Source organism: Pecten maximus, chromosome 6 (assembly GCF_902652985.1).
Source record: "Pecten maximus chromosome 6, xPecMax1.1, whole genome shotgun sequence".
In the NCBI taxonomy this organism is placed as follows: domain Eukaryota; kingdom Metazoa; phylum Mollusca; class Bivalvia; order Pectinida; family Pectinidae; genus Pecten; species Pecten maximus.
Window position 1 is genome coordinate 8,489,234 of NC_047020.1, and position 13,037 is coordinate 8,502,270.

Genomic DNA, 13,037 nt, shown 5'->3' on the forward strand with positions numbered 1-13,037 from the left:
ACATAGAACACTTTACCTGTATGGGTATCCCTGGTACTTAGATCTAAACACAGACCGCAGTAAACATAGAACACCTTACCTGTATGGGTATCCCTGGTACTTAGATCTAAACACAGACCGCAGTAAACATAGAACACTTTACCTGTATGGGTATCCCTGGTACTTAGATCTAAACACAGACCGCAGTAAACATAGAACACTTTACCTGTATGGGTATCCCTGGTACTTAGATCTAAACACAGACCGCAGTAAACATAGAACACTTTACCTGTATGGGTATCCCTGGTACTTAGATCTAAACACAGACCGCAGTAAACATAGAACACTTTACCTGTATGGGTATCCCTGGTACTTAGATCTAAACACAGACAGCAGTAAACATAGAACACTTTACCTGTATGGGTATCCCTGGTACTTAGATCTAAACACAGACCGCAGTAAACATAGAACACTTTACCTGTAGGGGTATCCCTGGTACTTAGATCTAAACACAGACAGCAGTAAACTGAAGAAGAATACTACACAGCCTAGTCCCACCACAGCCAGAACTGAAACAACAGGACAAACATGTGAAAACTTCATTTTATTATCGATCAACCTGGTAAAATATCATTATGTTATATTTGTATCAAGTTCAGATTATTTTAACTAGTTATTATGTAGATTTACTTAATAATGTTAGAGGCACCAGGGGGGGCAGGAGTCCTGGTACTTAACAGAGGTACAGGTATCAGGGAGGGAGAGTGGAGGGAGTCCTGGTCACTCAATAGTGGTACAGGTATCAGGGGTGGAGAGTGGAGGGAGTCCTGGTAACTCAATAGTGGTACAGGTATCAGGGAGGGAGAGTGGAGGGAGTCCTGGTAACTCAATAGTGGTACAGGTATCGGGGAGGGAGAGTGGAAGGAGTCCTGGTTACTCAATAGTGGTACAGGTATCAGGGTGGGAGAGTGGAGGGAGTCCTGGTAACTCAATAGTGGTACAGGTATCGGGGAGAGAGAGTGGAGGAAGTCCTGGTAACTCAATAGTGGTACAGGTATCAGGGATGGAGAGTGGAGGGAGTCCTGGTCACTCAATAGTGGTACAGGTATCGGGGAGGGAGAGTGGAGGGAGTCCTGGTAACTCAATAGTGGTACAGGTATCAGGGAGGGAGAGTGGAGGGAGTCCTGGTCATTCAATAGTAGTACAGGTATCGGGGAGGGATAGTGGAGGGAGTCCTGGTAACTCAATAGTGGTACAGGTATCAGGGAGGGAGAGTGGAGGGAGTCCTGGTAACTCAATAGTGGTACAGGTATCAGGGAGGGAGAGTGGAGGGAGTCCTGGTAACTCAATAGTGGTCAGGTATCAGGGATGGAGAGTGGAGGGAGTCCTGGTAACTCAATAGTGGTACAGGTATCAGGGAGGGAGAGTGGAGGGAGTCCTGGTAACTCAATAGTGGTACAGGTATCAGGGAGGGAGAGTGGAGGGAGTCCTGGTCACTCAATAGTGGTACAGGTATCAGGGAGGGAGAGTGGAGGGAGTCCTGGTCACTCAATAGTGGTACAGGTATCAGGGATGGAGAGTGGAGGGAGTCCTGGTAACTAAGCAGTAGTACAGGTATCAATATTTGGCTGTATATCAGTTTACTCACTTCGTTTCTTTCCTGAGTCGCCCTTGACCATGTTAGCCTCGTTTAGCATCACAAAACCTCCAACCACAGCTGCATCTGATTTTATGAGTTAAGGCCACCCCTAGGTCTCACCAAGGTCATGCCAAGGTCACACCAGAGGATGTATATCTTTCAGACATATTCATTTTTTGATAATCGTAGTCTCATGCACATGCAATTTCTTTCACCAAAAAGAAAGATTTTTTGATAAATGACATCTGGGCCCATTTGTTCCAAGGGTGGTTAGGCTAATCGCAGTTTAACAACAATTATTTTAAAATCCTGGTATAATCAGTCTGGTAAAACTAACTTGAAAAATTTTCATGAAACTATGACACTATTTTACCTATTTTAAGCAATGTACACTCAGAGGATTTGAATCAAAGGAGAAATAAGAATTACACTAACCAAGTGATTAAGCTTATCACCACTTGAACAACTGGGCCCTGTTTGGATTCAATATGTAAAATGGTCTAGTTCTTTAGTTTTTAAAAAGGAAATACAGATGTATTACAAAGTAAATTAACTCTCTGAAATGTACACAACTATAAATATTAATGTAGCAATTATTGGTATTCATTTGTTCATCCTTCGTTCACTATTCGTATCAATTTCCCATTAAAATGCAAATATATAGTCTGACATAAATATTTTAACTGACAATCAATCCCACAGGATAAATGACACTGCACTCAAAACAAAACTGTTATCATATAATGCACCAGATAATGTCAAGTTCTGATTCATGTGGTAAACATGTAAACCAATAGTGTATCACTCCATACATCATACATGAAATATTTAATACTTCACAAATTAACAAATCCAAAAGCCTGACTCATATAAACATGCTTTCCAATTTAGATGTCACATAAATTCCAGGGAAACTCAACCTGAAACCAATAAGAATTAATAAGTATTCAGCTATTGCTGTCACTGGGTGGAAAATATTAAATTGTTAGTATAGCATTGAATGTGGAGAGGCTGACACCAAAGTTATTAACACGCTGTAGTGTGATGATCAGGGGAAGTTGGATCACCATACAGGAATTGTTAGGTTACACAAGCGCTGAATGTGGATCTAGACTAACACCAGAGTAATTAATAGGCTGTAGTGTGAAGACAGTGGTAACTATCTTGTCACTTCAGTCAAAGGAAAATCTTTTAAAAACAGGAAGTAGCAAACATTATGTTGGATCTCTCAAAGGAAAATAGAAGTTTCAGAAAAACATTCACTGACCTGCTGAAAAATTACTTTTGAATATTTTGAGATTTTGTATGACATATCCTGCTATTAATATGAAGTGACAAGGTGACCCTGGCTGTTAATAGGACGTTAAACAAACCAAATGAAAAGTTTCCTATATCATTATTACAAAGTACAAGAGTATAAAAAAAGAAATAAAAGAACAAAAAAAAAAAAAGTGAAATAAAATAAAATGAGTAATATCAAAGATACTAATTCCTAAGAGTATAAGGGACTCCAGTATTGTTTGTTTTAATAGGTCAGGATGGAACTGAAATGGATAAGCAGATTAGGGTGAAATGAAGCAACACAAACATATAACGAATAATATAAACAAATTAGCAACATAAATAGAGGCCCTTACAGGTAAAGGAGTTTTCATTTCATGAGATTTTATGAGACAATTTATGTCTAAGTTTTTATTTTTGTGAGTCTTAGAGAGCAATTCATATTAAAACTTATAGACGAGTTTCATAAAATTTCATATGCAATAAAAACTTTTTATCACATTTTATCACATAACTCAGAAAGCATACACTTTGACAGGTTTTACATCAAAATGTGAATGATAAGATCAAACAGAGGCAGCCATTTTGCTGCGTCATTTTCAATTCATGATGTCATGTTATTTTCCAAATTATGACATCACAATCATTTCTGATTGGCACAGCCAATGAAAAACACTCCAGGTTTAATACACTAGTAACAAAAAATGATAAAATATTGCAGAGGAAATTCATTTAATAACAGGCTGATTATGTGGTAAAACTGTGTATCAACATTAAAGAAAATGCTGTGAAACAAAGCAACATAAAACAACATATCAAAGAAATGCTGTGAAACAAAGCAACATAAAACAGCATATCAAAGAAATGCTGTGAAACAAAGCAACATAAAACAGCATATCAAAGAAATGCTGTGAAACAAAGCAACATAAAACAACATATCAAAGAAATGCTGTGAAACAAAGCAACATAAAACAGTGTTAGAAGCCAATGTAAGAAGCCAGTGTGCCCAGAACTGTATGATCTTAATTCGTTCAGTGTTTATGTTAGTTTGATATTTTATGTACTTTTGTAACATATAATGGAAAGCAATTGAATCTAAAGTGAGTTTCCAAGATGGCGGCCGTCTCTATAAAGTATAATTCAAACATAAAAAGTCATCATCTGATGGTGGGCAAAAAAAAGGCAAAATAATGAAAGACGTAAAGAAAGGAAGCATGCAATATAAGATACATATGAAGATATTCAGATTTATACAAATGAAATCTCTTTGGCATTGTAAAATATTGTATATGTATGTCATTAAGAGACATATATTCCCTCTAAGAGTTATCAATATCCAGGTATAAACAGATTACAAAAAATTTGGTTATCTCCCTTAGACTACAAAAATCAAGTGTATTGGTAGGCCTAGCACTGTCCTATAAAGCGTTAGAAGTACCTCAGGTTTTGATACGAAAATCTTTCTGACAATTAAAGATATTCTTGTACAAAATGTCCTCGACATGCATATGTCAGTATTTGATGTTTATGAATCATGCAAACTGTCACAGGATGAACTAGGCAATACAAATTTTAATTCATAATTCATACAATGATGCATTATCAGATGTTCATGTCAATCAATATATGTTCTATTATCTTTGATATGTGTGACATGTCTAAATAGTTTTAAATCCTGTAGCATGGTCCTTATTTACATAGATATTCCTTTAACAGTGAAAATGTAAAACAAAAATTAGGATCTACTCAAAATGCAGTAATTTTGCTGTACTATCCTGGAAAAAAGATACAATTGCAGATATGAGCAGAAAAGATAACAGATAATCTAGTTAGGTTTACTCAGTGTTCTATACAATGATTGTATTAATTGACTGTAAGGTTACACACTCTACACTAACACTACATTGGCTGTAAGGTTACACACTCTACACTAACACTACATCGGCTGTAAGGTTACACACTCTACACTAACACTACATCGGCTGTAAGGTTACACACTCTACACTAACACTACATCGGCTGTAAGGTTACACACTCTACACTAACACTACATTGGCTGTAAGGTTACACACTCTACACTAACACTACATCAGCTGTAAGGTTACACACTCTACACTAACACTACATCGGCTGTAAGGTTACATACTCTACACAAACACTACATCGGCTGTAAGGTTACACACTCTACACTAACACTACATTGGCTGTAAGGTTACACACTCTACACTAACACTACATTGGCTGTAAGGTTACACACTCTACACTAACACTACATCAGCTGTAAGGTTACACACTCTACACTAACACTACATCGGCTGTAAGGTTACATACTCTACACAAACACTACATCGGCTGTAAGGTTACACACTCTACACAAACACTACATCGGCTGTAAGGTTACACACTCTACACTAACACTACATTGGCTGTAAGGTTACACACTCTACACTAACACTACATTGGCTGTAAGGTTACACACTCTACACTAACACTACATTGGCTGTAAGGTTACACACTCTACACTAACACTACATTGACTGTAAGGTTACACACTCTACACTAACACTACATTGGCTGTAAGGTTACACACTCTACACTAACACTACATTGACTGTAAGGTTACACACTCTACACTAACACTACATCGGCTGTAAGGTTACACACTCTACACTAACACTACATTGGCTGTAAGGTTACACACTCTACACTAACACTACATTGGCTGTAAGGTTACATACTCTACACAAACACTACATCGGCTGTAAGGTTACACACTCTACACTAACACTACATTGGCTGTAAGGTTACACACTCTACACTAACACTACATTGGCTGTAAGGTTACACACTCTACACTAACACTACATTGGCTGTAAGGTTACACACTCTACACTAACACTACATTGGCTGTAAGGTTACACACTCTACACAAACACTACATCGGCTGTAAGGTTACACACTCTACACAAACACTACATCGGCTGTAAGGTTACACACTCTACACTAACACTACATTGGCTGTAAGGTTACACACTCTACACAAACACTACATTGGCTGTAAGGTTACACACTCTACACTAACACTACATTGGCTGTAAGGTTACACACTCTACACTAACACTACATTGGCTGTAAGGTTACACACAGTAACACTCTACACTAACACTACATTGGCTGTAAGGTTACATACTCTACACTAACACTACATTGGCTGTAAGGTTACATACTCTACATATACAACTACACCTTCACTACACCTGTGTATTTGGCTGTAAGGATACTTAATAAAAATATGATGTAGGTCTCGGCAACAAACTGTCCTTGGCTACTGCCATGAATGTAGTTCTGAAAATAATAACAGACAAAGCATACACAATCACCACCAAATCACCAGTTTATCAATCACCTCTTTGTTAGTTCATTTTTTTGTTTTCTATTAAGAAAAAACAAATGACTATTCAAGAAATTTACCAGATTTATATGTAATAACATTGAGAAAATTTGGGGGGAAATTTCTCACAAGGTCAATCAAGCATAAAAATCTGAGTCGGATACAGTTATATTTTGTGTTAAACATCCTAAGAATCATCAGTCATGTATATTTGGTTGTAGCACTTTTCAATTCAAAACTAACCATAACAAGAGATCCCAGAGGGATCTTGGCGCCCACCATTGAATGATCTTTATAGGTTCCATGTCAGATTGATCTTTTCTCTACTTTTCCCTTCCTCTAAGTCTTACTAATCTGTGTAAATTCAGAAACAGCCCTCTAGTACTTTTCAAACAAGGGGAACCTATATATAAAATTTAAGATTTAGCGAAAATGGCTGTCTGTTGTTTTTGGATTGGTCCCAAAATACATATGAAATTTGAGAAAGATCCCTTCAGTACCTTCTGTAAAATAGCGATAACAAACTTCAATTGTCAAAATACAAGATGGCTGCCTGTCGGGCAGGTTGTTTTCTGACTGGTCTCAAAATCCAATATGCATAACTAGGCACAGAGGGCAACCTACAAATGAAATTTCAGAAAGATCCCTTCAGCAATTTCTGATAAATAGCGATAACAAACTTCAATTATCAAAATCCAAGATGGCTGCCTGTCGGCCATGTTGTTTTCCTATTGGTCCCAAGATGCAATATGCAGAACTACAGACCAAGGGGAACTTACAAAAACGTTTGAGAATGATCCCTTCAGTACTTTCTCAGAAATAGCGATAACAAACTTCAATTGTCAAAATCCAAGATGGCTGCCTGTCGGCCATGTTCTTTTCCGATTGGTCTCAAAATGCAATATACAGAACTAGGCACCGAGGGGAACCTACATATGAAATTTGAGAAAGATCCCTTCAGCATTTTCTTAGAAATAGCGATAACAAGTTTCAATTGTCAAAATCTAAGATAGCTGCCTGTCAGTCATGTTGTTTTACGATTAGTCTCAAAATGCAATATGCATAACTAGGCACCGAGGGGAACCTACATATGAAAATTTGAGAAAGATCCCTTCATTACTTTCTGAGAAATAGCGATAACAAACTTCAATTATCAAAATCCAAGATGGCTGCCTGTCGGCCATGTTGTTTTCCGATTGGTCTCAAAATGCAATATGCATAACTAGGCACCAAGGGGAACCTACATATGAAATTTGAGAAAGATCCCTTCAGTACTTTCTGAGGATTAGCGATAACAAGAATTGTTTACGGACAGACGGACGGAGGGACGGACGGACGGACCACGGACGCAGGGCGATTTGAATAGTCCACCATCTGATGATGGTGGGCTAAAAATTCTTAACCACAGTCTCTGGAAGTGGCAAGGTGTTAACCATCTCAGATGTACCACTTGTATTATCTGATCATTGTTGCCATGGCAACAGAATACACTCCCACCCCATACTCCTCTACTTTGTTAAGGTAAGTTAAACTTTAACTGAAAGATTTCTACTTAATCATACATAATGACACTCATATCTTTAATTCCTCCAAAAGACAAATGTTTTGGGACCGTTCAAGTTCCACAGAGATAATACATGTCGTTATTGAAAAGGGACACAACTCATAAGTATCAAAATCAAACATGCTATATATCAAGTACACACGGTACTGACATTCTGTACCAAATAAAATAATTCAAGATGAAACTTATTAAAGAAGGTAAGCAGCACTGCATAAGATAAACTTCCATTCCCAGAACCACCCTCTTAGCCTCCCTGTTTGGGGTAAGAACTCTGACATGATAGAAATATTACTTTTTTTTGCAAAAGAATTAAATTCAGGTATTATCTAACAAACTGTGTTTTCATCTTAAAATATTAAATATATCTTAAGTACGGGTGCATTGTATATTTTGCTAACAACATTGTACATATATACATTACTTTATTTCTTATCACATCATAAAACTATAATAATATCTAAATACACTTCAAGTAAAAAAGTTAAACTCTTGTTCATCCTCAACCATTCGATTAGTTTCCAACACCATAAAAATATTGTAACTGGTGACCCTTGCTGTTCTTACAATCTTTTTTTTGCTTTTGTTGACCGCTACTTATTGACACAGAGCAAGACAACTCCTAAAGCTGACTAAATGAGTGTATTTTAAGTTTACTGAAGACCTTGAATTGCTGTCCCATTATAAAATTACCACCCTGCTGTAGTTTGTAATGAAACTGATCACTGGCAATTTGATTTATCACGAAAAATCTTGTGGTAAAGGACTCTAAATACGATCAATTGATATTGAGTGTTATGTAACTGTTATAATAAATAAAAGCACTTTATCCAATTGTAAATCAGAAATAAAAAGCTACCAATTATTGTTTATGTACTACAGATCAAAGAAATTAAGTAACTATCTCCTAAAATGCCTACATTTAATGTATATGTAGCATACAATTCCGGCTCCTATTACAATCAAATCCTGTATTGGTAAAGATATACTACAGCAACATCAAGAATGACCAGTATGAATGAATCAACTGAAGAAAGAAGAGATAATTAAACTGGTACATACGATTTGTCCTGTATGTGGATTTTTGTGCATGACAGGTGGACCCCTGATGTGGTTCCACATCTGTCCGGACGTCATCGCAAAGATGATACACTGGAGTGGAAAAGGTCTTTGTTTTAATACACATACATTGTACCTTCAAGGTCATATCAAATTGTATAAATATCTTTGTTTTAACACACATACATTGTACCTTCAAGGTCATATCAAATTGTATAAATAAATTTGTTTTAATACACATACATTGTACCTTCAAGGTCATATCAAATTGTATAAATATCTTTGTTTTAACACACATACATTGTACCTTCAAGGTCATATCAAATTGTATAGATATTCAAAATTCATACAAATATGATATAGATTAAAACTAGGTACTATTGATCAAGGAAACAAATTCTAGTGAATTATCTCCCTTGGATTGCCACTGCAAATCACCAAATATCCAGATCCACAATGTAACATTTTATTTCCTTTCAGCTGATTTATCTTCATATTTATAACAAACAGAACTTACTTTACAATTCCTTTATACTGTTAATTAAAGATATTTTTCTAATCATAAGAACAGAAGTATTACTCTATGTAGAAAACTATTTTTAGGAATTCATATTTCACCTGACATTCAATACTTACTAGGGCCCCAATCCCCCAAAAGGTTCTGTTGTATAGGAACTCCAGGTTGTTTCTTTTAAGGTACAGGAGACCACCAATCAGAGACAGCAGCAAGGCCAAGGCGAGGGTGCCTGAATAGTTGGGGGGACGGAACACTCGGATCTGTCAGTTAAGATCATAAATAATATAAACGGCAACAATTTACAACATCACAGTTTGATTAAACAAACTGTGGAAGGAGACAATGTTTCACAATTAGATTATCAAAAAAAACTGCACCTTAAGATCACATTATAATAAGTTACATACATGAAACAACAATCCAATAATTAACATCAATCCTATATAAGAGTATGTTAGAGATGTGAGATAATTAGTCTGATTTTAATTCGATTGAAAACAAGTACTTTTATCAGTGGACAGTATTGATAGTATTTTGGTACATATCAAGTTACATACAGGAATAAGGCCGCATGATTTTATAGAGAAATGTTAGTAATGTACCAGGTATGTATTCATTAAATATTAACATACATTACCATGACATATCTACCTCTCACACCTTTCTCTTCGTCATCTTCCTCCACATTCATTCCACTTTCATGCATCATAAGTTTATATTCCTTATATCATTGATATTGTTATTATTATAATACAATGGTATTGTTATTATTATAACACAACGGTATTCATTTCAATGTTCTATACTCTCATCCGTTTTCTTTCAATCTTTCACACTCTTAGTTATACATAATATTTGTACAAAATGTCAATCGTTAATCGTTAAACATGAATAGACAGATAATACAGTAAATAAATAATAAATAAATAAATTTAAATAATAAGTTAGACAAATGAATATCAATATAAATAAATAGTTAACAGTATTTCAATACATAAATAGTTAACAGTATTTCAATACATAAATAGGTAGGAGTAGTTGTAAAATGTTTTAACAAACAGGGAATGCTGTATTATGCTGATTTGGGTTCTAAAGAAACAAGAGAAAAGTACTTTTTTATGTCAAGATGAGTAAAACAGTCTAATCACACCTTCAATTTGAAAACCCCTAAAGCAGAACGGTCTTATCCTGTACTATGAAATGTATTGGTAATATCAACTTCTTTGTCATACTGTTAAGATGAGGAGTCTACCGTACCTGGATGTCTGTTCTTTCTCCAACCCACTTCGCTATCTGCTCAGCGGCAAATCCAACCCTGGAAGAGAAGAATATACAAACATAAATAATGAATATTGATTACAGACCACATAGCCTGCGACACTGTTGTACATATCATAAGGGCATGGCTGATAACTGGAATTTGTTCTTTATTTAGTAAAAACTTTCAATACTTGTGGAATACAAACAATCACCCATATGTATCAATTGAGACAGATGACTTAGTCTTTATATAAAAATACCAACATACATATTCATCATTGTTATCTAGTTAAGATGGTAACTTGCTCTCATCAACCAAGACATGAGCTTCACATGCATTCTTGTAGCTATGATAATCAACAGACAAGAGCTTCCAAAATGAGAAAAAGTTGGTATGAAGTAAATGAGTTTCAACTGATGACCAGGAAGTAGGAATCAATGCATATACATAAAACTCACAAGAAGTTGGTACTTTACCAGTAATGAGCTGTCCCAACACAATACACTTAAATTCCTTGTATTGTTTACCGATATCACTCTAATCAGATATTGGTGTGAGGTTCCTTGAGACAAGATCTAAACCATATGTGTAAGATATTTCAATGACCAACATCAGTATACTGAACTATACAGTCAAGTGTCCAGTGTCAGGGTAGTTTGTCCACCCTAGGCAGTGGTCAAGCAGTCCAGTTCTAACCCAGTGATTGATGGCCCTGTCAAGTTGTTTCTATGCTCTAACACTGACAGGAGGATGGTAAGCACACTTTTATATTGCCATTTAACAATTTATTCATTTTACAATATTTTTTTCACAAAAGAAATCAATAACCGCTGCGATTGTTTTATTGAATTTCCTTTACTTTTTTAACACTTGAAGAGATGTGCAAGATGATTGTGTACTCTGAAGTACATAAACATGTTCTAATTTCAAATACAATTAAGTACGATCTTATTACCATACTTAAATCACATATCACATTTTTGAAAGTATTTTTTATCAATAGCATTATCATCAGTTAATACTGAGCGCATCATTTCACTTCTTTGGGGTAGGGGCTAGGGGGAGCGGGGCAGGGAGAGGGGCAGGGAGAGGGAGGGAGGCAGTCATCTCACCTGTAAATATTACTTGATTCAAGATAACCAAAAGCTTTTGTAATGTACTGAGGTCAACATCCCACCCCCTGGTAAGAATAAATAATGTTGGCATTTTTTAAATAGTACAGCATTGGATAACATGTCTGCTAAGGGTTTTATTGTCCACCAATACAGCTGTAGTACCTGTGGATATCCATAGTATCACTCTTCTTGGGTTTACCCTTGGCTGGGAAATGCATGAAGACTGGAGCGGTGTTCAGCTTCAGCTACAAGTTAAAATTCCAAACTTAGTAACATATGTAATAGTTTTTTTCTTACATTTTCACCTAACTTTCAGTTCTGCCACAGACAATATAATCTACGGTATGTTCTACACTGTTGGAATGTCATGTTTTAATCTGTATCACTTGATCCTACATATACCTCTATCTGCGATCCATCTCCTGGACACAAGATCAGAAGTTGTGTGGCCTTGTAATGGTAAAATTGACAAGCTTTGATTTGGGTAAAGATCCTCTAATATTATAGAGATATTTAAGTCTAGGAATCAGTCAGTCACTTTTTCTGGGACCAGTAAATGTCTAGTATCTGTCTTTGATTTTGACATGAAACATTTGATGTACAATGTATACAGATAAAATATTTATACATATTGATAGTAAAACCCTAGCATTTTGAAGACTCTAGATCTCCAACCAAAATATCAGAACCAGGTTCATTAACCAAAATCCATCTCTGACTTCCTGTGTGCCAAGTACATTTTTTGCTTACAAACCAATGAGAAATTATTAGAAAAAAAACATTGTTAATTGTTTGGTTTTATAAAAAATATCTGCTTGCCACATAATAATATATCAATCATCAGGATAGGTAAGTGGTTTTACTAGATAAAGATGTGTGTGAAATGTGCCCGGGGTCATCACACCAGGAAGTGGTGTGACCACACAGGGACCATAAGTACCCTTAGGTACACACAGTGATCATTCTATAGGTATTCACGAGGTTACACAGGGACCAACAGTACCCTTAGGTACATACAGTGATCATTCTATAGGTACACAAGGCTACACAGGGACCAACAGTATCCTTAGGTACACACAGTGATCATTCTATAGGTATTCACGAGGTTACACAGGGACCAACAGTACCCTTAGGTACATACAGTGATCATTCTATAGGTACACAAGGCTACACAGGGACCAACAGTACCCTTAGGTAGATACAGTAAACATTCTATAGGTACACAAGGCTACAC

General features: G+C 36.1%; 1 protein-coding gene across 2 annotated transcripts in view; it reads right to left on the bottom strand.

The window, feature by feature from the left end:
* Positions 1–13,037, bottom strand: part of LOC117328869 (tumor suppressor candidate 3-like) — a 35,853-nt gene that overhangs the window by 7,001 nt on the left and 15,815 nt on the right. Inside the window, exons 4-10 of one of the 2 annotated variants that reach the window (XM_033886459.1) lie at positions 11,966–12,048; positions 10,685–10,742; positions 9,547–9,687; positions 8,914–9,003; positions 3,105–3,162; positions 1,628–1,702; positions 458–548 (exon numbers count right to left, since the gene is read on the bottom strand). In XM_033886459.1, the coding sequence (XP_033742350.1) occupies positions 458–548; positions 1,628–1,702; positions 3,105–3,162; positions 8,914–9,003; positions 9,547–9,687; positions 10,685–10,742; positions 11,966–12,048 (596 nt within the window). Of the gene's footprint in view, positions 1–457; positions 549–1,627; positions 1,703–3,104; positions 3,163–6,180; positions 6,245–8,913; positions 9,004–9,546; positions 9,688–10,684; positions 10,743–11,965; positions 12,049–13,037 lie in introns of both variants that reach the window. The other variant, XM_033886458.1, reaches the window with a different exon arrangement.